Consider the following 25,915-nt stretch of genomic DNA (forward strand, 5'->3'; position numbering starts at 1 on the left):
TGTTAAACTTCTCTCCATTGAGCTGTCCTCTGTTTTGACTTTCTAGCTCATAAGGGATCATTCTGACTTAACAAATCTGCTGAGAAGCTGATAGTTACAGATTGACCACTCATTTCAAATTTAACCAATTTTGCTTTCCAATTCAAAGAAAAGTAAAATCTGATCCACATGATTTTCCATCTGAGAATTGGGTGAAAAATCTATGAGGTTACAGAGGAAAAAATTAATTGTCAAAAATGGATGAGTTTTTGTCACATGAGATGTAAACAGTTTAAAAATGTCACATTTAATGCAACACACCTCACGATTTCTTACTTCTTGTAGTTGAGGCAGGAAGCAGCAGCAGCAGGCAACATATTATCTGCTAGGTAGTCTTTTAAATATACTAACGCATCTCACAGTTTGGCTCCATTTTAAATTTTACACTGTCTGGTTGTGGTTCTCAAATAGCTGAATAATTCACAATAGCTGAAGAAAATGTGAGCTGGAGATTCCCTGCCTCACAAAATTAACCTGTCTTCCCTCATCCAGGGTCTGCCTACCATCACACACCAAGCCAAAATTTCTAATTTTTGAAGCTTTTGAAGTTCTTTTTCTGATCACTCATACCTCCTCTGCCTTCTCTGCATTTCCTCTCTAAATAATTGCTTACCAATAGTGATCCTTTCAATCTCTTCTGTACTCTTCTGATCTTTCTCTTCACTGAAATAGTCTAATTTTCAATTCAGCTCTTTCTATCTCTTCAAACCAGCCTGGCCACCATAAAATCCTAACTCTTGATATGAATCAAATCTCCAAAAATCCCACCATCTTTGATCTCCTTCCAAGCCTACAATCTCCTCCCCAGTCCCTTCTGATTCCTCCCTTCATCCTTTCCACGGTCTGTGGTTTGATACTAAAGATAGACTCCTTTAACAGCCAGTTAACCTCTTCAAATGAATGACTGTATAACGGAAATATACAAAAAACTCTATCAAATTCAACAGTTAAATTTGGTAGGATACAAAGGAAGTGCTTTTTTCCAGGTTTCCAGACTGTACAACTACACCCTGCTGTATATATGAGCCATGGTATCAGTTTTTCTTCCATGGGAGAAAAATAAACAGAGAACAATATTGACATTTTAATAATAATGACGATAACACAAAAAAAAGTTCCATTCCTTAAACCTGTTTGAGTGTTAAGATTGTTTCTGAGGATTTTATTGCCCACCTGCTGATGTTCTAGAGCTGTTAGTTGCTTTAAAATCTGTTCTTTTTCTTTCTCCTGTTTCTCCAAGGCAGCAGTCAATGCACTCAACTCAAGCTGCATAAAAATAATTAATGTTTTATTATCAAAATCATTACTAATGTAGATGTTAATATTTTAAAATAATTATCTCAACTCTTAAAGGCAGAACTTAATCTCTTAACCGACCTTAAATCTTCAAAATCTCTTTACAATAATAGCAATACTTCTGACAACAGCTGCTTGGACCCAGGCTGAAGGTTCTGAGCTTGAGTGGCTGCTGGATTCATTGATGGATATAGGCTGGATGAATGTTTCTGGATCAAATGTTTCGGGAGATTGTCACACACAGTCAAATGGAGTTCAGAATCATAAGTGGGCGGTCTCCAGGAAAAATATGAAGAAAGTCAATGAAGTAATCCTGATCACAAACTAAAGTCACAAAATTTTGAGGGCATGTTATCTGAAACCTGGCACATACGGTGAAGAAACACTTGAGGATACATCATAGCGTAGGAATGCAGTAGTTTATGACAATTCAACAGTCAAGGGAACAGACAGGTAGTTCTGCTCACATGAGATTCACTTGGCACATGGCTTCTCTGGTGCCAGGAGACAGTTCTCGGTCTCATCTATTCTGAGGATAACATAGTCCATAAGTTTTTCTCTTTATTTTCCTTTTTCTCTGGATTATTCAGCTACAAGCAAACTGGCATTGGGTAAAAAGGATGAGACAGTTCAATGCCTGGCCCAAAGACTGTGGTAGGAATAGATTTCAATTCATGGACACTAGTACCAATACTCTGGGAAAAGAGAGAGTTGTACCATTGGGATGGTCTTTACTTCAATTATGTTCCAGGATAATTTGTAGAGATATACATGAAAATGTTGTGGTCACAGGCCATTGATGGAACAAGATCACAGCAAATTGATCAATGCTCTAAGATCATATGAAGACAGCTTGATTGTCACATAGGTACTGTCATTGACTCCTATACATGTGGAACCCAACTACTTTGACAAATGTAGAAGTCTTCTGTGTTCAACTCACCTTAACAACTAAAGTGGACAGTCATAGTAGTCTGGTCAAATATGGCATTAATTTTTGTCATTGTCGGTAGCCCTGTGAAATCATGCAGATGTATCCCTGATATGGTTCTTCACGTTATGGTGCCAGGCCTGGGGTAACATGCCTTCAAGGTGTTGTCATCCTCATTGGTGATCAGCATTTCTTCATTTGTTTTGTTCTTACTTTCCTGGTGACCACCCACTTAAGATTCTGAATTCTATTTGGCTGTGGCTGATTACCTCCCAAATTATTTGATCCAGAAAACATTCAATCTCTATTAGTTATCCAATTGTTCTGATCCCAAATAACAGGACTAGACAGAATAGTTAGAGGAAGGAAGTTCCCAATATCAAGTGAGGCTAGAATCAGGGCTAAGAATAAAGGGTAAACCATGTAAGAGAAGGAGAATTTTTTTCACCCTGAGAGTAGTGAACCTGCGGAATTCACTAAAACAGAAAGCAGTTGAGGTCTAAACATTGTATGATTTCAAGAAGGAGTTGGATATAGCTCCTGAGGCCAAAGGGATCAAAGCATAATGGAGAAAAATGGGAACAAGAAAAGTGGGTGGCACAGTGGCTCAGTGGTTAGTACTGCTGCCTCACAGCACCAGGGACCTGGGTTTGATTCCAGCCTCAGGCGACTGTCTGTGTGGAGTTTGCACATTCTCTCCATGTCTGCGTGAGTTTCCTCTGGTGCTCTGCTTTCCTCCCACAATCCAAAGATGTGCAGGTTAGGTGAACTGGCTGTGCTAAATTGCCCATAGTGTTCAGGGATGTGTAAGTTAGGTGCATTAATCAGGGGTAAATATATGATAATGGGGTGGGTTACTCTTCAGAGGGTCAGTGTGGACTTGTTGGGCCAAAGGGCCTGTTTCCACACTGTAGGGATTCTATGATAAGTTGGTTTCTAAATGAAGATAAATAAACTGATGCATTTACATGCTCCAGTTGATTACCAGTGTGAAGTGTTACAGAGTATTTTTACTATAATGTCCTCTAGTTTCACACAAAAGCTTAGCACAACAGTCATCAGCAGTATTCTTTGTTCCCAAAAGTGACAGCAAAAATGATGTATTTGAAGATATGCAATATTGATAACCAAGGAATGTATTATTACTGCACCTGCTTTTCAATCAGTTGTTTCTCAAATTTATTCTTCTCCTCTGTAATTTTATCAATGGTTTTATTTGTCTGCCAGGAAAAGAAAATAGATGACTTTTGCAAACCACAACATTTAAGTCACAGCTTGATGAAACAAAAATAAACATCAATTGAGGTTTTGAGCTACAATTCAGCAGAACTTCTGAATCATGAACTACCAAACAAGATTCAATTGTTAAAAAAGGAAAAGAAAAAAATTAAGTTAAATTATGTACTACATTTTCCATAATATTTATATCAAACTATAGTATTAAAATACCCATGATTCTAACCATTGTTAGGCATTTAAAATCCAAATACTCCTGGACTGAAACAGAGAGAGAGTGAACTTAGTGCAACAATAAAATCTGTTCCAACACATTAATCAGGGATTTTTCAGAAGATACTAGTGACAGCCAATGATAAAAATTGCTATATTGTTATTACATAAATTCATAATTACAATTTAAAAACTATATATATCTACAATTAATTTTATTTTTATTTTCACAATGAGGAAATATCGACAAAACTGCATTTACTGAACAACCTTGGCTACCCTTCAAAGGCGATTGAGAGAATACTTGTTGAAGTATTAAGCCCATAAGACACAGGAGTGGAAGCAAGGCCATTCAGCCCAACGAAGCCACTCCACCAACTATTGCTTTCTTTGTGCTAATAGGTTCCCACAAGTGGGTGACAGGACAGAATTACATTACTGGAAGTCCAGAGAGGCACTTAAATAAATAGACCATGCTAACAAGACAGAAGCTGAATGTAGTGAGCAAAGCAGGAGGTGGCACCTGTGCTAGAATCATAGAATCTCTACAGTGTGGAAGCAGGCCATTTGGCCTATCAAGTCACACTGACCTTCTGAACAGCGTTTTACCCTGACCCACCCCACTATCCTATGCCTATAACCCTAAATTTCCTATGTCTGAACACCTAGCCTGGACACTATGGGCAATTTAGTATGGCCAATCCACCTGTCTGCACACCTTTGGACTGTGGGAGGAAACTGGAGTACCCCGAGGAAACCCATGTAGACATGACGAGAATGTGCAAACTCCACACATACAGCTGCCAGAGGGTGGAATTGAACGTGGGACCTTGGCACTATGAGGCAGCAGTGCTAATCACTGAGCCACCGTGCTGCCAAGTAGGCGAGTAGCCAACTAGCATGGCTGCAAAAATGAATAAGCTGGCAAGTAGAACAAGCACTGGAATGGAGCCAATATACCAATGGAATTAAACGCCGAAAATAGGAATAGTGATGAAAACAAAGGCAGAAGTTCTCTGGGCACTAATAAAATGAATATAATGGGAATGCCTTATAAATATTTAGCAAGATATCTGCACTCCAATAAATACACTGTTATATTGCCACTCTCTGGTCAATGTCAAATATTGCAGTTAGAGTTGATAAGACTAAACTGAAATTTGGGATAGCCAGGGACACGTAGTGGTAGCATTACATCTACTACTGATTGTAAACCCTGCTATTTTGAACACCTAGAAGGGTCTAAAACTGGCAGCAAAAGCAATACTGTCCATTCTGTGTTCATATCCAAGCCAACTTTCACACACATTGAATTCAGTTGTTTGACAGACATGTAAAGGTGGTATGGTGGCTCACAGCACTACTCACAATGCATTATCAAATTGTTGAAATCATTTATTATTTTAAATATTTTGATGCTGTAGAACTTAAATATTGCTAAACGGACAAAAGAAGTTGAAGCTTTTCGTCATGTCCAAATCAGAATTAGAACATGAACAACAGACTTGAAGAAAGAAGTTATAGAGTCAATCAATTCTCTGCTATATCCATAGGCAATAGCGTGAATCAATCAGAATTTATGTGCCTAGTCTAAGAATTAAGACAGTTAACTGTTCTTGCTGAATCTTTATATCAATTACCAATCAGGATCCTCTTTTCATTCTGGATAAAATGATGTTCCCTTTTCCTCAAGACTACTTCTTGTGTCCTAGTTCTGGTGAATGCAAGACTAACAGTTTCAACCTTTTGAATTCTTTTAGCAATGTTTTAATATCTTATAAGACAGACAATTTCTAATATATTAAATTGTATATTCTTATAATTAGAATTATACTTAGTTTAAAATATATGCCAATGTAACTGTGAATATATTTAACCTTAATATAAAATTGTCACCAATGTCAATAGCAACATCTCAACTCATTTCAGGTTTCATGCTATTTCTCTATTACATTTTTCACTTAACATTTTGCATCCAGATCCACAAAAATGTCAAAATTTAGCAATTTGCATGTTACAATCCTATGTATAATATAAACTTGCAAAGTTATCAATTCATGATCACATAGCTAAATGATTGATATAAGATTGAGAAATTTATATGTCTATTACAAAGTTTTTAAAGAAAAACACTCAAAGCATTGAACAGGCTTCTGACTCTGACAGGTGCTAAATAAAGACTGAGTGGGAGAATTTTAACTTCAAAATGTAGAGGCATTTTAATTCTTCTCATCAACTTATTTAGTGATGTCATTACACACTGCTGAGGCAGGTGGGACCTGAACTCAGGACCCTGGCTCAGATATAGGAATGCTACCACTATGGCACAAGACCACTGGATACAACATGATTGAGTGAGTGAGAAATAATCACAAGTGGTGTGAAAGATTTTTTTTAAATTCACTCATGGGATGTGGGTATCTCTGGCTAGGCCAGCATTTATTGCTCATCCCTAATTGCCCAGAGGGCAGCTAAGAGTCAACCACATTGGATCTGGAGTCACATGTAGGCCAAACCAGGAAAGGGTGGCAGTCTCCTTCACTAAAAGCATTAGTGAACCAAATGGGTTTTTCCAACAATTGACAATAGTTTCACGGTCATCATGAGACCCTTAATTCCAGATTCTTTATTATTTTCAAATTCCATCATCTACCATGCCAGAAATTGAACCCAGCACATTAGGTGAGTTTCTGGATTATTAGTCTAGAGATAATACCGCTAGGCCATTGCCTCCTCTCCAATCTCTAGACATACTGGAAAATGAATGGAGGTGAGGTTGGGTGACAGGAGAAGAAATGGTTGGGTAGAGATTAGAGGGGAGGCCAAAGGAAGGTGAGTTATGATTTTACTGACAATGCAATGGTGAATCATAGGAGTAATCAAAGATTGTAATGTGTGTTCGTGAGAAAGAGAGAGAGACACACACACAGAGATTATCGACAATTGTGTATACACCAGCTTGATGGAAATGGAGGAAACAGTCTTGCTCATTGTGGTCCAACAGCAGTACTGTGAAAACAGTTACTTATTGGACTGGGCCCCTTCCTCAGACTCAGGAAACCCATTTGACTGATCAGACATTGAAACCTTTCAACAGACACCACCTGGCTTTACTTCAACAGGATTTCTATGATCAACCTACTGCCTGAAAGTCTCACGTTAATTCCAACACACCAATTTGCCTGGATCCTTTGCAATTCACCTACTTGCACATCAGGTCCACAGCAGACACCATCTTCCTGGCCCTATACTCATCCCTCGGAACACCTGGCTTATAAGGATACGTACAACAGGCTCCTATTTATCGACTACAATTCTGCTTTCAACACCATAATTCCAAACAAACTCATCTCTGAACTCAGAAATCTAAGTCTCTGCACCTATGTATGTAACTGGAACCTCAACTTCCTGACCCATAGACGCAATCATTAAGAAGAAACGATAATATCTCCTTCATCATAATTCTCAACATTGGTTCCTGCAAGGCAGCATACTCAGCTCCCAACTGTGCTCCTTATATTATAACTGTGTGACTAAATTTTGCTCCAATTGCATTTACAAGTTTGCTGACAATGCCATTGTAAGTTGGATCTCAAACAATGTCATGACAGAATACAGGAAAGAGACTGAGTACTCAGCAGCATGGTGTGAAGACAACAACCTCTCCATCAAGGTTAGCAAAATGTAGGAGTTGGTCATTGCCTTCAGGAAGAGGAGAGAAGGGCACAGCTCTGTCTGCATCAATGGTGTTAAGGTGGGGATGGTCAAGAGTGTCAAGTTTCTAGGTTTATGGTCACCAACAAATCTTTCTGGTCCACCCATGTCGATGAAATGGTCAACAAAGCATAACCTCCTGAGCAAGTAGAAATGTTGTGAAGAAAATCCCACATGTCCACTTGGAGTCTTTTTTTTATATAGATGCACCACAGAAAGCATCATATCTGGATGCATCATAGTGTGGTATGGCAACTACTCTTCCCAAGATTGCAAGAAACTACAAGGGGTCATGAACACAACCCAGTCCAAAACAGCCTTCCAACCATTGATTCTATCTGTACTTCTCACTAACTTCGGAAAGCAACCAACATAATCAAAGACTCCTGCCATCCAGTTATATGGTCTTCCATTATCAGGCAGAAGATATAAAAGTTTGAAGACATGTACAGATGGTTCTGCTAGAACAGGTGTTTCTTCAAGGTGAATTGGATTTAATGTCATTGAAGAATTTAGATTGTTATTTGTAGAATGTGAACTTTCCTTACCCATTTTGGCTATAACATGATTCTGGCCCCATTAGTTTTAATGGTGCGGCTATTGCAAAAATTTATTGTAACGCAAGATCGCACAAGAACGGAACTATCACATTATATCAGAACACTCTGCAATATTAGATTGAAGAACAGCTTCTTCTTCCCTGCTGTTATCAGATGTTTGAACAGACCTCTCAAATGTTAATTATGATCTCTTATCTCTCTCTCCACCTTGTTTGTGGCTGTAGCACCGTATTCTGCTTGCTTATCTGGTATTCTGATGCACTTTATATGGTACAATCTGCCTGTACAGATTGCAAAAGAATACTTTTCACTGTATCTCAATGTATGTGATAAGACTAAATCAAGTAACTTATTTCTATTAAGCTGCAAGTGGACAAGATTTATGAAATATTGTATTCCTGTTTCAGATATTTTACACTAACTTCCTGCCCATCCAGAAAACGCAACTGCTCTTAGCCTGAAGAAGGGCTCATGCCCGAAACGTCGATTCTCCTGCTCCATGGATGCTGCTTGACCTGCTGCGCCTTTCCAGCAACACATTTTCAGCTTCCTAAAACTTGGTACATTATGCAATTCCAACATATGAAAGCTGTTTATATATTCCTAATCTTGGATGCTAAATGAATATCAATCTCCAAATTACTTCTCATTAAATGGAAATTAAACAACATCCAGAGGATGGCTGCTGGATTTTAGTTCTGGCATTTGGCGGACTTTATTTGAAATGAACGCAATGGCAGTTCATATACAGCAGGATATTATGTCATTTCAAGATTTCTCTTTTAGGGGCTGAAATAACAACAGTTTTTTTAATATCATGATCTCAATTGTAAATAATTGTAAACTTTTGTTGTACAATATTTCCGAATGATCTCCATTTTTTTAAGTCATGATTAAAAATCAAGTGAATTAATATTTTTAGCCTGAACAAAGCAATCCCAAATTTTGATACATTGCAATTCAGAATTTCAGGAGCTGTCATAGGAATTCTTTGTGATCAGCAATTAACAAATGACCTTTATCAAGGCAAATTGGCATCCATAAACTATGCTACTTCAGGGCAACAGAAAGCAGCAGATGCAAGTTTCACACCAGAAATTGCACAATTGCTTAGAGAATTTGCCATCAAGGTATCTTGTGACTGAATCAAGTTGGATGAAACCCAAGCTAAATAGCAAAGTTAATAAACAGAATTGAATAGTTTTGTGAACTACCAGTAGGTAAAATAACAGTTGTAAATCTGATAAGATCAATAATAATACATGTGCATGGTGTTGCACATTTCAGTTATTTTATGGGGAGGTGATTATCAATTTTCAGCGACAGAATCTACTGTGTTTTCAAGGAGCATGACATAAAAATGTTCTTTTCAATTTTCTCAGGCATAATACAGATTGTTACAAAATTAAAAGTATAATATTAATATATTGTAGCTGTCATATTTAACAGAATCTAATCAATATGAAAAACTGCTTTCCTTTGCCTCCACCTAGTACCAAATTTATGGTAAACATTAATTTACCTGGTCCAGTAGAGTTTCCTTTCCTTGTTTAATACATTCACATTCTTTAACAGTATCCTTTAATTCCTCTTTCAGTTGGGCAATTGCAGACTCAAAAAGCAACTTCTGTACTGTTGCCTTTTCTTCCACTGTTTCAAATTTCTGCTTTATCTCGGTATGCTCCAATCTTAGTGCTCCTCTGATGAGTTACAGTACAAAATTGTGAAAGAAATCATTTGCAGTGTAGTTTTGTAATACATATCTGAATAATTTTTTTAAAACTTTAGATTATACCGATAGGACATCGGTAACAGAGTATACTGGTAACATCGAGTACATAGCTATTTTTCAGAAATAGAATAAGAACCAGTTGAAACTATTATTAGAAATATCAGAAATAAAGATTCAACTCTTTGACCCTAACAACTTTACAGATTCTGAAATGGCAATGAAGGGTCCCCTGTTTCCACATAGAATTCCTTGTTCAGAGAGCCCAGTTGTACTTGGTTTCTTTCTCGAAAAGGTCTGCCTTCACATGTTGCTGGCTTCTTAAGTTACTGTCTCTTCATGAGACACCTAACCACACTGCCACCACAGCTCACTTATTTCTCAACATGAATTCTTAAACCCCTCTTCCAGTCTTTTGTTTTTGGAGTTTTCTCTTACTGACATCACACCACTTAGGACTTCCTTTAAGGCTAAACTGCTTTGGACACTGCTCATCTAACAGCAACATTTCGACACAAACCTGATTTCTCTGACAGAAACCTGCACACTGCAAAACCTTCTAAAAAGATTGCGTCTGCTTGTTTCCCTGCGTCATAGAACATTTTGTTTCTAGGAAACTGCCAAATTACTTTCTATCTTCTCCTTTTTGTTTTCCAAAGTGCTGAACTACTCATGTCACTCACAAAACTCAAAAATGAAATTAAATTCTTCCCTTCTTAATATATAATATAGAAATACAAATCAAACTTAAAGTTTAGCTGTCCATATTAGTACCAAAATTCAAAATAATAATATTTCATGAACTTTCATCACAGTTTACAGTACCAAGTCCAAATGAATTGTATTATATGTGGTTACTAAGGGAAATGGACTATGGCTCATCACATTATTTCTTAGATTGTGAATGGATTGAACAATAAGAAATTTAATACTCACAACTCAGTTTTTAGTAGTTGCTTCTCATTCACTGCACTTTGCAGTTCTGTTGATATAGCTGCTCTTGCTGCATCCAGTAAAAGATCTTGTTCTTGCAACTTCGCTTTCATTTTTTCCTGCTCAGCCTTTTTGGAACGTGGTTAGATTAAAAAAAATTGAATCTTCAATAATGACCTACATCAGCAAACAATGACTGTAACTACAGAACATAAAGGATATTGTGGAGAAAGAAAGTGTGTCCAGTTTAGTTAATAGAATATTATCAAGCTAGTTGAGCTTTTCTCAAAAAAGCAGAAAAAAAACCTAAATGTAGTGAATTTTAAAATTACAAAAGCTCATTGTCAGTCAGAACAAAGACCAAACAACTGAAACTACTTGTAGGCCTCCAGAGAGATCAAGAAGTTGAAGTTTTTGATACAGTAAACGCATGACACCTCCATTGATCAGTTGGTGGGAATGCTTTATTCGATTTCACTCACACCTATCCAATTCTAGCAACAGTGTTTTATTCCTCCAATCGTGAACCCTCTCCAGGGTGCCTCCTATAGCAAGTCAAAATGCTATCTTTGGAAACATAATTAGAAAAACAAAGATAGAAAGCTAGAAAAAATAAGCAGGAGTGGGCAATTAAGCCCTTCAAGCCTGCACTGCCATTCAACATGATCATTGCTGATCATTCATCTCAGTATCTTGTTCCTGCTTTCCCCCTTACCCTTCGATCCATTTAGCTCCATGAACTACATCTAACTTCTTTTTTTAGAGCATTCAATGTTTTACCCCTCAACTAATTTCTGAGGCAGAGAAAACCACAGGCTAACCATTCTCTGGGATGAAGAAATTTCTTTTCATCTTAGTCCTAAATGGCCTACCCTGTATCCTGAAACTGTGACTGCTGGTTCTGGACTCTTGGTTATTGGGAACATCCTTCCTGCATTGCCGTCTAATCCTGTTTGAAATGTATCGGTTTCTAGGAGATGACTCCTTACTCTTCTACACGCCATTGAACAGAGTCCTAATCAATCCAGCCTCTATTTCTAGGATCAGTCTAGTAAACCTTTCTTGCAGACATGATGGTCTTCCCATGCAAATGCTACCCTTATAGAAGACAGAGATCATGGGTTTAGATGGTGCTGTCAGTGCAGCTTTGATGAACTCTGAAGCACATCAAATATCGTACTTCTCTCACTGGAAACCAACTTAACAGAGAGCTGTACGACATATGGATAGCTTTTACATAATGAAACGTCTGGATATCAAACCTACAGCTCAACGAGCAAACTTACACCCTAAACCTCAACCTGAGCTACAAACCTTCACAAATCTTGCAAAAAAGCTTTTACATAATTGGGTCCCCAGGCAGCCCCATAATTTTGGACAGCTAGGAGTTGCAAACTCCAGTGACAATTACTGCGTCCTCCTCTGATGTTGTCAATTGTTACATCTCCGCATGGCATTCTCTATTCTCTGCAAGTATAAAAAGAAAATGTGCCCTGACACATTCTGCAATGCTACTGTGTCAGGGCTTTGATGCAAGAGTTCCAAGGGTAGTGTCATAGGCTGCTTCATAAATGACCTCCCCATGACATAAGTTCAGAACTGGGAAAGTTCACTAATAATCGCAGCAGTCATAGTGAATTGGGACTTTTCAGATACTGGAGCAGTCCACGTCCACATTTAGCAAGATCTGGACAACATTTAGGCTGAGACTGCCAAGTGGCAAGTACCATTTATGTCACATCAGACAATATCTTTATGCAATTAGCGAGAATCTAACCACTTTCCCCTGAAAAGCATGACATTACCTTTGTTATCTTTTCCCTTACCATTAACAGTCTGGGGATTATGGGTGGCAATAGTGGCTCAATGGTTAACACTGCTGCCTAACAACATCAGGGTTCCAGGTTTGATTCCAGTCTTGGGTGACTGTCTCCCTGAGTCTGCATGGTTTTCTGTCAGGTGCTCCGATTGTGGATTAGGTGGATTGGCCATGGTAAATGCAGAGTTATGTGGTTGGGGCTGGGTCTGGGTTGGATTTTCATTATGAAATTGAAGGCATGTACTGTAGCTTTAAGAGAGAGACAATGCTGTTCTGAACTGGGAGATTACAAGCACCTATGTACATGAATAGACGGCCATCCCAGAGTGCATTAGAAAACTGAAAATATGTAACATTTGACTGTGAAATGGATACCTGAATTTTGGTTGCTGTTTTGACAACAATTCAAGTTTAACCAATTTAAATTATGTCCCAGGATACTAAAACACAACAGAGTTTGAATTTATTGTTTTGTCAACATCAAACCAATGAGATGATCCGATGTTGGAGGTATAAGCCTCACAGCGCCTGAGACCCGGGTTCAATTCCCGACTCAGGTGACTGACTGTGTGGAGTTTGCACATTCTCCCCGTGTCTGCGTGGGTTTCCTCCGGGTGCTCCGGTTTCCTCCCACAGTCCAAAGATGTGCAGGTCAGGTGAATTGGCCATGCTAAATTGCCCGTAGTGTTAGGTAAGGGGTAAATGTAAGGGTATGGGTGGGTTGCGCTTCGGCGGGTCGGTGTGGACTTGTTGGGCCGAAGGGCCTGTTTCCATACTGTAAGTAATCTAATCTAAATAAGAAAGCGGACATTTTGAAAATTAGTCAGAGAACAACTGCCACACAGAAAGAAACTCCTGGAGAGCCAATTGCCCATCCAACACCTTGTTCTCAATGGAAATTATAAAACACTCTCTACCGAAGTTACATTTTCACGTGAAACAAAATCTCAGTAAAAAGAAAGAAGACAACCCAGAGAGATCAGCAGCCGGAAGAGTGAAGATGCAGAACAAGACAGAGCCTGTGTGGTTTTGAAATTGATGTAATTTTAGTAAGTTCTGGATGTAATTTTGCTCGCTGAGCTGGAGGGTTTGTTTTCAGACGTTTCATCACCACACTAAGTAACATTATCAGTGAGTGTCCAGTGAAGCACTGGTGTTGTGACCTGCTTTTAATAAGCGTCTTATTGGAACAACATATTATAATAGAGTTGGAGGCAGATAGCAAGTAGTTAAGAGAAAGAGGGGCTTAGGTTTGTGAATAGCTTTTGTTTAATGTTCACTTTTGGAGTTGGAAAATAAATTAATGTTATTTTCTTTACATAGTGGAATTTTGGAGTTTGCAATCACTCTTTAAACAGATTACAAGGCGAGGTGAGCTTTTCGGGTGGTTGGTTTAATTAACAGAGGGGTTTGCCTTCGTGTTGTAAAAGTATGGGGGCTCGGGTCTGCGATTTGGACAGATCTGGACATGTTTAGACAGAGCCAGTCTGGGATTTGGACAGGTTTAAACCTAGTCAGGGATTTGGGCAGATCAGAACAGATTTGGGGTACAAAGATCCAAGCACATTAAACACTTGCCGATTTGTGTCCAAGATCTTTAAATAAAACTTAGCTGAGAAAAATTGTTTAATTTTGGTTACTTGCGGTTGGTTAAATTAAAAGTGAGGAAAATGGCTCTTAAGATTGCTAAAGAGGTTATGGGGTTTGAAGATGCTTCTCAAATTTGCCAAGTTTAGAAAGACAGAGGAAGGATATACTTTTAGAATTAGCATATAGGTTCAGAATTTCACCAGGAACAGAAGGAAAGCTGAAATTGTAATGGAGTTGGTCAAGCACTTAGGTCTATCAGAGAAACAGACACGTGCAGTAGAGTTAGAAAAACTTAAATTACAATTGAGGTAAATAGAGTTAAGATAAAGAAAGGGAAAGAAGAACCATGTTAAAGGAAAAAGAACGGGAGAGAAGGTTCTTAGCTGAGCAAGAAAGAAAGAAAAAAGAGAAAGAGAGAAAAGAGAAAGGGAGAAAGAATTTGAACATCAAAAGTTGCGAACTAGTCAGGAAAGTCAAGTTAACAGGATGGTGATGAAGGCAGAAGAAACTGATGTGTACAAAAACGTTAAAACGTCACATTTTGATGAGAAAGATATCGAATCCTTCTTTATTTCATTTGAAAAATTGGCTAGGCAGATGGAATGTCCAGAGAACTTGTGGGTAATGCTTGTTCAGACTAAGCTGGTAGGCAGAGGTAGTGAAGTATTTGTAGCGCTGTCAGACGAGGGACCAAGAGATTATGCAGATGTCAAAAAGGCTATTTTGAGTGCCTATGAATTGGTACCAGAAGCATATAGACAGCAATTCAGAAACATAAAGATGGAACCAGGTCAGACTTATGTTGACTTTGAAAGAATTAAACCTAGTGATTTTGATACATGTGGCACCTTAAAATAAATAAGGCATATGAGGCTCTAAGGGATTATTCTGCTGGAGGAGTTTAAAAACTCATTTAGATGACAAGAACTTATGTGGAAGAACAGAAAGTTCAAGAAGTGAGAAGAGTGGTAGAGATAGCAGATGAATATGCATTGGCGCATTAGGTGAATCTTAGCTTCTGACAGGAATTTCATTCTGTGAGGGATAGAAGTTGGGAGAAGGGGAGAGCCTTCAGTACAAAACAATCAGTAGATCACAGTGAGAATAGTTTATAACAGGTGAAAAAGGAAACCCAAGAAGGTGGAAAGGAGGTGAAAGGCCTCAGGTGTTTTCACTGTAATGGAGTAGGACACATAAAATTACACTGCCGATACTTTAAGAAGGATTCAGGGAAAAGGTGTTTTCACTGCCAGAAGGTGGGACATATAAGATCACAGTGCTGGTTGTTGAAGAAAATCACTGGGGGAAAAGATGTGGTAAAAGAGGCTAAGCCAGTGGGATTAGTGAAAGTAATAAAGGAAACCCCAACAAAATATGAAGAACTGTAGGAGAGTGCAAAGCCTAGGCAGGGGCTGGGTATTGAGTTAGTCCCCGATCGTTACTGAACTTCACCTCTGTGGGTCAAGTTTACTCAGGAAGAACACGGGAGAAGGGAAAGGATTTACAATTTTGAGAGGTACAGGAGCTAATCAGTCCCTTATATAAGAGATGAACGTATTTACACGCTTCCTGACATGTTACCTGAAAGAGTGGAAATTTGTGAAATAGATTGACGGAAATTTAGCGTTCCCCTGTATAAGATCAGATGGGGTGCCAAGTCAAGACTGAGGAAGTAACAGTAGGAGTAATTGACAGAGTTCCATTTCCAGGACTACAGTTTGTTCTTCAGAACCACCTGGCAGGATCCAAGATGGGAGTGATGCCCCTTGTGGTGGAGAAGCTAAAGGAAGACCAGGGAACCAAGGAGTTAAAAGACAAATACCTTGGAAATTTTCCACACTGTGCAGTAATATAAGTGACAGCAAGAAGAAAAACTAAAGAGCAAGATGAGGTTCAGTTAACTGATACCCTGTTTGATGTTATGGTATAGGAAAAACCTGAACAGGTAAAGGGTCAGGCAGAGGCATTTTGTCTTGAAAAGCTAATGGACTTACAACAGAAAGACGAGAAAATATATACAGATGCATACTATGTAAAGGAATCAGAATGTTGTCCGGAGTGTTATTACCTTAAGAATAGAATCCTAAGACAAAAATGGAGACCAAAGCAGGCTAGTGCAGAGGTGAATGGGCGAAAGCACACCAGATTGTGTTTCCGGTAGCATACAGACAGATAGTATTACAGGGAGCACATGAATTACCAGTAGTAAGTCACCAGGTGTGAGGAAGACTCAGGCTAAGGTACAAAAGCACTTCTACTGACCTGGACTGCACAAGGGGATGGATACATTTTGCCCTAGATGTCATACATGGCAAATGGTAGGTAAGTCACAGGCAGGAATAAAACCAGCATTTTTGTTACCAATTCCTGCTTTCGAAGGACCGTTCACGCGGCTTAAGATCGATTATGTAGGTCCTCTCTCTAAAACTAAACATGGGAACCATAATTTGCTAACCATAATGGATGCCAAGATTATAGTGGTGCTGGAAAAGCACAGCAGGTCAGGCAGCATCTGAGAAGCAGAACAATCAACTTTTTGGGCAAAAGCCCTTCATCAGGAATGAGGCTGGCAGCCTCGGGGGTGGAAAGATAAAATGGGACAGGAGGGTGGGGCTGGGGAGAAGGTAGCTGAGAGTGAAATAGGTAGATGGTGTTGGGGGTAAAGGTGATAGGTCGGAGAGGAGGGTGGAGTGGATAGGTAGGAAGGAAGATTGACAGGTGTGATAGGTCGTGAGGACAGTGCTGAGCTGGAAGGTTGCAACCTCCTCCAAAAATGTTAGCCCATATTCCTAATTCCTCCGCCTCTGCTGCATCTGCTCCCAGGAGGACCAGTTCCAACACAGAACACACTAGATGGCCTCCTTCTTTAAAGACTGAAATTTCCCCTCCCACATGGTTAAAGATGCGTCCAACTCAACTCATCCACGTCCTGCACCGCCACCCTCAAACCCCATCCCCTCAACCGCAACAGGGACAGAACCCCCAGTCCTCACCTTCCATCCCACCAACTTCTGCATAAATCGCATCATCTGCCACCTACAAACAGACCGCACTACCAGGGATATATATTTCCCTCCCCAACTCTATCAGCTTTCTGTAAAGACTGTTCCCTCTGTGACTACCTGCTCAGGTCCTCGCCATGTAACAACCCACCCTCCCTTCCTGGCACCTTCCCCTGCCACCACAGGAATTGCAAAACCTGCACCCACACCTCCCTCCTCACCTCCATGCAAGGCCCCAAAGAAGCCTTCCACATCCATCAAATTTTCACCTGCACTTCCACAAATGACATTTATTGCATCCGTTGCTTCTGATGCGGTCTCCTCTACATCATGCCTTCTCGCAGAGCGCTTCAGAGAACATCTCCGGAATAACCGCATCAATCAACTCCACTGCCCCATGACCGAAAATTTCAACTCCCCCTCACACTCTACCAAGGACATACAGGTCCTGGGGCCCCTCCACTGCCACTCCCTCACCAGCCAGTGCCTGGAGGAAGAACAACTCTTCTTTTGCCTCGGGACCCTTCAATGCCATAGCATCAATGTAGACTTCACCACTTTCCTCATATCCCCTCCCTCCACCATACCTCAGTTCCAACCTTCCAGATCAGTACCATCCTCATGACCTGTCCCACCTGTCAATCCTCCTTTCCACCTATCCACTCCATCCTCCTCTCCAACCTATGATTAGATTAGACTTACAGTGTGGAAACAGGCCCTTCGGCCCAACAAGTCCACACCGACCCGCCGAAGCGCAACCCACCCATACCCCTACCCCTACATTTACCCCTTACCTAACACTACGGGCAATTTAGCATGGCCAATTCACCTGACCCGCACATCTTTGGACTGTGGGAGGAAACCGGAGCACCCGGAGGAAACCCACGCAGACACGGGGAGAACGTGCAAACTCCACACAGTCAGTCGCCTGAGTCGGGAATTGAACACGGGTCTACAGGCGCTGTGAGGCAGCAGTGCTAACCACTGTGCCACCGTGCCGCCCACAAATGCCACCGTGCCGCCCACAAGTGGGCGGCACGGTGGCACAGTGGTTAGCACTGCTGCCTCACAGCGCCTGTAGACCCGGGTTCAATTCCCGACTCAGGCGACTGACTGTGTGGAGTTTGCACGTTCTCCCCGTGTCTGCGTGGGTTTCCTCCGGGTGCTCCGGTTTCCTCCCACAGTCACAAAGATGTGCGGGTCAGGTGAATTGGCCATGCTAAATTGCCCGTAGTGTTAGGTAAGGGGTAAATGTAGGGGTATGGGTGGGTTGCGCTTCGGCGGGTCGGTGTGGACTTGTTGGGCCGAAGGGCCTGTTTCCACACTGTAAATCTAATCTAATCTAATCTAATCTATCACCTTTACCCCACCTCCATCCACCTACTGCACTCTCAGCTACCTTCTTCCCAGCCCCACCCGCCCTCCCATTTATCTCTCCACCCCTGAGGCTCCCAGCCTCATTCTTGATGAAAGGCTTTTGCCGAAACATTGATTTTCCTGTTCCTTGGATGCTGCCTGACCTGCTGTGCTTTTCCAGCACTACTCTAATCTTGACTCTAATCTACAGCATCTGCAGTACCCACTTCAAACCATAATGGATGTGTCTACCAGATTTCTGGAGGCAATTCCAGTACAGAATATTAAGGCAAAAACGGTGATGGAGGAGTTAGTAACTTTATTTAACCAGTATGGGCTACCCAGAGAAATTCAGTCAGACCAAGGGTCTAATTTTACTGCTAGTCTGTTTATGGATAGTTAAGGCATACAGCACTTTAAATCAATTGTGTACCATCCTGAATCCCAGGGAACCTTGGAAAGGTGGCATCAGACCCTAAAGGCCATGTTAAGAGGCTACTGTCAGGATTATCCAAATGATTGGGATGAAGGTATACCAGGCATCTTGTTTGTCATTAGAGATGCCCCAAACAAATCTACTCAGTTTACTCCCTTTGAGTTAATATTCGAGCATGAAGTGAGAGGGCCTTTGAAATTAAAGAGAAATTGACATGACCGAAGTTGGAGATCTCACAATTAAATTATGTATCTGAGGTGAGGGAGAGATTAAATATGGTACGTGAGTTAGCTAAACAGCAGCCGAAGAGGGCACAGCATAGAATGAAGCAGGTGGGAGATTAAAAACTCTAAAATTCGGACATTTTCCCGTGGGGATGACATATGAGTACTGTTACCAGTGGTAGGAGATCTCTTCAAAGCCAGGTTTAGTGGTCCCTATCAAACAGAGAAATGGTTGAGTCAAGTAAACTATCTGGTAAAGATACCAGTTAGAAAAAAAACTGTATCAGGTATACCGTGTGAACATGTTGAAACCTCACTATGATAGATAAAGGGAACTGGAGACACAGGTGTTAGTTTCTACTCTGCAGAGTGTGGAAACAAATCCAGATGTCATGGAGTTTGATGTACCTCAAAATACATTAAATAATGAGGAAGCCCTCGAGGAATGGTTAATTAACTATCTGTCTCAGGAGCAAAGAACCGAGTTGAAAGGTTTGTTGCAGCAGTAGGAGGACGTAAGCAGGAATAAGATGGGGAGGACTAATACTATTGTGCATGAGGTGGAAGTAGGGCATGCTGTTCTGATAAAACAACACCACTCCAGGCTGAATCCTCTCAATGCCACACAGGTCCATAAGGAAGTGGATGTGATGCTCTATGAATATAATGTCGAATAGAGTCAGAGTGAGTGGAGTTTGCCGATCATGTTCGTGCCCAAACCTGACCGGACTCAATGATTTTGTGTGGACTATCGAAAGGTCACCGCCATAACAAAATCAGATTCCTATCCAATACCAAGATTGGAGGACTGTTTAGAGAAAGTTGGACAACTCACTTACATCATAAAGTTGGACTTACTGCGTGGTTATTGGAAGATACCTTTATCGGAGAAAGCGAAAGAGGTTTCTGTGTTCGTAACCCCAAATAGGCTATATCAATTCAAAGTGATGCCCTCTGAAATGAAGAACGCACCAACCACATTCCAAAGCTCATAAACAGAGTTGTGGCTGAATTAACAAATTCTGCACTTTATCAAGATGATGTAGTGATCTTTAGCGAGTCATGGAAAGATCACATGGTACAGTTGACAGAGTTCTTTCAACCATTCTGAGAAGCAAAACTGGTATAAAAATTTAAAGAAAACAGATTTTGCGAAGGCAGAGGTGATATTAGAGTCATAGAGTCAAAGAGATGTACAGCATGGAAACAGACCCTTCGGTCCAACCCGTCCATGCCGACCAGCTATCCCAACCCAATCTAGTCCCACCTGCCAGACCTGGCCCATATCCCTCCAAAACCTTCCTATTCATATACCCATCCAAATGCCTCTTAAATGTTGCAATTGTAGCAGCCTCCACCACATCCTCTGGCAGCTCATTCCATACACGTACCACCCTCTGCGTGAAAAAGTTATCCCTTAGCTCTTTTATATCTTTCCCCTCTCACCCTAAACCTATGCCCTCTAGTTCTGGACTCACCCACCCCAGGGAAAAGACTTTGCCTATTTATCGTATCCATGCCCCTCATGATTTTGTAAACCTCTATAAGGTCACCCCTCAGCCTCTGACGCTCCAGGGAAAACAGCCCCAGCCTTTCAGCCTCTCCCTGTAGCTCAAATCCTCCAACCCTGGCAACATCCTTGTAAATCTTTTCTGAACCCTTTCAACTTTTACAACATCTTTCCGATAGGAAGGAGACCAGAATTGCACGCAATATTCCAACAGTGGCCTAACCAATATCTTGTACAGCCGCAACATGACCTCCCAACTCCTGTACTCAATACTATGACCAATAAAGGAAAGCATACCAAACGCCTTCTTCACTATCCTATTCTCATAACATCGGACATGGAAAGTTGACCCCAAGGAATGTGAAGACAAAGGCCATTGAGGAATTTCCACAACCATCCTTGAAGAGGTGCTTTGACTTTTGGGACTAAGCGGATTCTACTTGAAGTTTGTTCCAAACTTCTGCAGTGTGATAGCACTGCTGATGGATTTACTAAAGAAGAACACAAAGTTTGGTGGATAGAACAATGTCAGGAAGCAAGTGAGAATTTAAAAACTGTATTAAGCACTGCACCAGTTTTAGCTACACCAAATTTTTTTGAAACCCTTCAAATTTCTAATTATACTAGCGAAATAGGAGTTGCAGCTGTACTGCTACAGGAAGATAATTATGGAATCGAACAGCCAATTGCCTCCTTTTCAAAGAAACTCAACACTCACCAGAGAAAATACTCTACCATCTAAAATGAATTACTGAGTTTGGTACTGCCCTTACAACATTTTAATGTTTATGTGACGAACAATATTTCAGACAGTCGTGTACGTGGACCACAATTCTCTTACATTCTTGGGAAGACTTAAAGACAAAACTTTGAGACTATTTCATTGGAGTCTTATGTTACAAACTTTTTAATTTACAAATTATACATGTTGTGGATCGTAAAAATGTGATAACAGATGCGTTATCGCGGATTTAAAGAAAAACGTGTCGGTAAGATTTAATGGATTTCAATGTTCTATGTGTGTGCAGAATTAATATGAAAAGTATAACTTAGATTAATGATCAATCTATTTCATAGTAATGGAATTAAGAATTAGAGCAAAAATTAGAAGCCATCTTTTCATTTCTTTTTAAGGGGGAGGTATTATGAAATTGAAGACATGTACTGTACCTGCGAGAGAGAGAATTCTGTTTTAAACTGCGAGATTATGTATATGAATAGATAGCCATTCCAGAGTGTACTGGAAGATTGAAAATATATAACATTTGGCTGTGAAATGGATATCGGAGTTTTGGTTGCTGTTTTGACAATTCAAATTTACACACAATCTATTTAAATTATGCCCCAGGATACTAAAACACAAGCACGTTGGATCATCTCATTTAAGTTATTGTTTTGTCAACATCAAACCAATGTTAGGGGTATAAGAATGCAGACACTTTGAAAATTAGTCACAGAAAATCTGCCAGAGAGAGAGAAACTCCCAGAGAGCTAACTGCCCATCTAACATCTTGTTTTCAAAGAAATTAGAAAATGCTCTCTACCAAAGTTACCTTTTCATGCGAAGCATACTCACAGTAAAAGAAAGAAGGCAACCCAGAGAGATCAGCAGCCGGAAGAGTGAAGACACAGAAGAAGACAGAGATTGTGTGATTTTGAAATTAAATTGGTATAATTTTAGTAAGTGTCTTATTGGAACAATATATTGTTGTAGAGTTGGAGGCAGATAGTAAGTAGTTTTGAGAAAGGGGGCTTAGATTTGTGAACAGCTTTTGTTTAATGTTCACTTTTAGTGTAGGAAAATAAATTGATCTTTTTTCCTTAAATAGTGAAGTTTGGGAATTCTGTCATTCCTCTTTTAACAGATTACAAGGCGAGGTGAGCTTTTCTGAGTGTTTAGTTTCATTAACAGTGGGGTTTGCCTCCATGTTGTAACATGCTCTTCGGCGGGTTGTTGCAGACTTGATGGGTCCAATGTAGATTCTATGATTCTACTCTGATCAGAAACTGAACTGTACCAGGCAAATAAAAATCCTGTCCACCATTCAGAAGTGTATGAAAGATCACTCTCCAATTGCCTAGATGAGGGCAGCTCAGACCACGCATCTTGCTTGATTTGCATCCCATGCATCATATTAAAAAAAGATTTTCTAACACAGTGGACAGCAAACTCTGAGTCACAATCTCTGGGTTCAAGTCTCACATTGGGATCTAATGGTGCATTCACAATGTGGCCAAACAATTTGAGTATCCCTCCTGTATAAACCAATGGCGGACATGAAGAATGGTAAAGATTTTTGGTCAGCCATCTGATAGAAAGAATGCTGGCATCTCTACCATCTCTACCCATAACTCCAGGATAGAATATCCAAATAAAAAATTGCAGGTTGACGCAAATCTCTGACTCACTGAATGAACTGTATCACAACAAATGTATACTTTAAACATTTACTCTTCCACATCCACCAAACAGTAGCAGTGGTATGTGCCATATACAAGATGCAATACAGCAACTCACCAGGCCCTCTCTGACAGGACCTTCCAATCCACCTAGAAGAACAATGACAACAGATATACAGAATTACTTCCACATTCAGTCCCTCTCGCGGGTACACACCATCCAGTCTTGCACCTATATAACTTTTCGTCCATCATTCCTGGTCAATAACCTGGAATTACCTGCCTAATGGTGTGTCACCCAAATAGGCTACAGCAATTCAAAACGGCAGTTTACCACCACGTTCTCAAGGGCATATCTGATGATCAGAAAATGGCCTTGTTTATATCTTGTGAAATAAAATAAACATATGAATAAGTGTAACAATTCTCCTCTTTTCACTGAAGCCTGACTAACATGCCCCAGTTTTTCCAGGTTCCACTCGACAGCTGAAAAGGAAGTTTCCTCCCATGGCATCCTTTTCTTCCAGACACAGTCACAGCAATATTGTTGCTGTGACTCAATGCCAGCTCAATTGGGTGTGTGCTCATTCTGTAAGGAAGTAGAGGTACCAAAAGGAACAAATTAGATAATGGCCAAATAAAATGATGCTGAGAGTCCAATATACAGCCAAGGAGGTCTTAGCCCAATTTTGGACCTTTGTCAAGGCCTTTGTCATACCAACAACATTCTGGCCAATACACACAGCACCGAAGGCTCGAAGGGTAGAATGGCCTACTCCTGCATCTATTGTCTATTGACTCCTGAATATACCACTAGCAACCCTTCTTGTAACCAAGTACCCATTAATCCTAATTAGATTCTCGCTCTCCTAACAAATTTCAATCTGTCCTTAAATTTTGTCTGATATGTGAACTTTTACGATGAGATGGCTTTCAAATCCCTTCCAAAAACTTGTATACACAATGAAAACTCTATTCCGTTGATCTCTCCAATTATTTGCTTCTTCAAAACAAAATTCCATCCAATACATCTTTCAAACTTCTAATAAAATATTTTTTATAACATATGAACGTAAATTTAGAAGAAATAATTTAGCACAAAGTAAGCTGCTTCACAAACCTTTAGGGATACTTCATGTTCTGCGATAAGTTTAGCATTCTCCATAGAAATAGAGCATAGTGCACCACTTAGTTCAGTGCATTGTGTATTTAGCTGGTCATTCAAAGCCTGGAAGAAGAAAACAACAAGATATAAAATCTTGAAACATGACAATTATATTGTGATATCAAAATAAAACAGGAACTATTGCAATTGAATAAAGATAAAGTACTGCAGATCTGGAAATCTGAAACAAACACAGAAAATGCAGAAGAAACTCAACAGGTTTGGAAGCTTCTGTGGACAGAGAAAGGGAGTTAATGTTTCAAGTTGATATGACTCTTTGTCACTCTGAAGAGGAGTTATACAAGACTTAAAATGAGAACTGTCACACATCTACTTAAAAATAATCCAAGCCAAGTGGGAATTGTATCAGACATAAAAACTAAATAATAACACTAACAAAAATCACTAACCTGCACTTTTTCTGCCACTTCCTTCAACGATAAAATCTCACTCTGAAGTTTTAATTTTTCCTCTTGTTGTTTGCTTAACATCAGTTGTATTTTCTGAAGAGATAAATGTGTTTTAAAATAGCAAAGATTTGAGATTATAATCAACAACAAGTAAACATCAAAAGGTTTTTTTTTAGCGAACTCACTTTGCCTTCATCAGCCATCTGAGACATAAAGGATTCTTTCGTATCTAGAAAGCAAAGCCATATAATATCAAACGAATCTCCAAAAGATTGCCAAGAACCAAAACTTGCCCATTAAGCATTTCATGCTTCTAATTACATCACAAACAAACACTGTCAAACCCCAGCACCACAGTAAAACTGCCCAATAAATTGCAATAGCATTTGCGAAATAGTGAAGAAAGGTGGTTTCAGATTATCAGCAATATATATTGGTGTATAATGTATTTTTTAAAAATTTAGAGAACTTATGCAAAGCCATTTGGTTAGCTCCATGATAACAATTCCACCCCTGATGTATGCAGACTTAAATTTCCAAAGTTTGAAACCTAATCCATAAACCTTATCCAGGAAGTTGCTAAAGCACAAGAGGGATGAAAAGCTGCTATCCTCACTGTCAGTCTAGCCTAGGTGAGATTCTAGTTCCACACCAACATGGTTGGTTTGTTAGCACTGTAATGGTCTACTAAGTCATTCAAATTGCATTATCATCACCTCCCTTTCAAATATAGATGGCTAACCTGCCAATGACACCATTCCTTGAGAAATTAAACAAATGTTTCTCCAAAGAGTTAGCATAAAATAAATTTGCATAATTTTGAATAATTACATGCATAGCAAGAGCAGAACACAATTTTATCTTGAAATGCTGCATAATGTGAACTGCCCATTATTCACTGCTATGTAAAAATCATTTCATATGCACCAGCATTGAATACCTTCTGAAACACAGAAGTTAGAACCCAAAATTATTTTTGAATGTACTTTAGAAATTGTTAATAAATATGAAGATACAGGTTTTTTTGTTTCATAAGGTGAATGGCTGATTTTCTCATTTGAAGAACTAATGTCACTACAATGGGCCAAATTACTTCCTACTGCACTGCAACAATTCTACGATATCATTCCCAAGCAAGGAGTTTGGAAGGTTCCACAGCAGGCAATAAAACATTTCCTTGGGGAATCCCAGCTGCCTCAGGTTTGCTTCTGGCTGATATTGAGGCAGAAGTAGTCCCTGAAAACTCTTCATGGTTAAGGTCTTCTGTCAAAAGCCCTTCTCCTTCCTCTGTGCAATATTTCCACTCTAAGCCTCCTTAGTTTCATTTTCTGCCATGTTTGGACTCAGAAGGA

The 25,915-nt window shown here is 39.8% G+C and overlaps 1 protein-coding gene across 1 annotated transcript in view; it reads right to left on the reverse strand.

Annotated features, from left to right (window-relative positions):
* The window catches only part of LOC132821330 (coiled-coil domain-containing protein 150-like), an 88,770-nt gene that overhangs the window by 50,959 nt on the left and 11,896 nt on the right, over positions 1 to 25,915 (reverse strand). Inside the window, exons 7-13 of the mRNA XM_060833914.1 lie at positions 24,749 to 24,792; positions 24,564 to 24,656; positions 24,109 to 24,216; positions 10,655 to 10,779; positions 9,512 to 9,689; positions 3,418 to 3,486; positions 1,213 to 1,305 (exon numbers count right to left, since the gene is read on the reverse strand). Coding sequence (XP_060689897.1) covers positions 1,213 to 1,305; positions 3,418 to 3,486; positions 9,512 to 9,689; positions 10,655 to 10,779; positions 24,109 to 24,216; positions 24,564 to 24,656; positions 24,749 to 24,792 — 710 coding nt within the window. The remainder of the gene's footprint in view (positions 1 to 1,212; positions 1,306 to 3,417; positions 3,487 to 9,511; positions 9,690 to 10,654; positions 10,780 to 24,108; positions 24,217 to 24,563; positions 24,657 to 24,748; positions 24,793 to 25,915) is intronic.

The sequence above is a fragment of the Hemiscyllium ocellatum genome, chromosome 13, assembly GCF_020745735.1.
Source record: "Hemiscyllium ocellatum isolate sHemOce1 chromosome 13, sHemOce1.pat.X.cur, whole genome shotgun sequence".
Classification (NCBI taxonomy): domain Eukaryota; kingdom Metazoa; phylum Chordata; class Chondrichthyes; order Orectolobiformes; family Hemiscylliidae; genus Hemiscyllium; species Hemiscyllium ocellatum.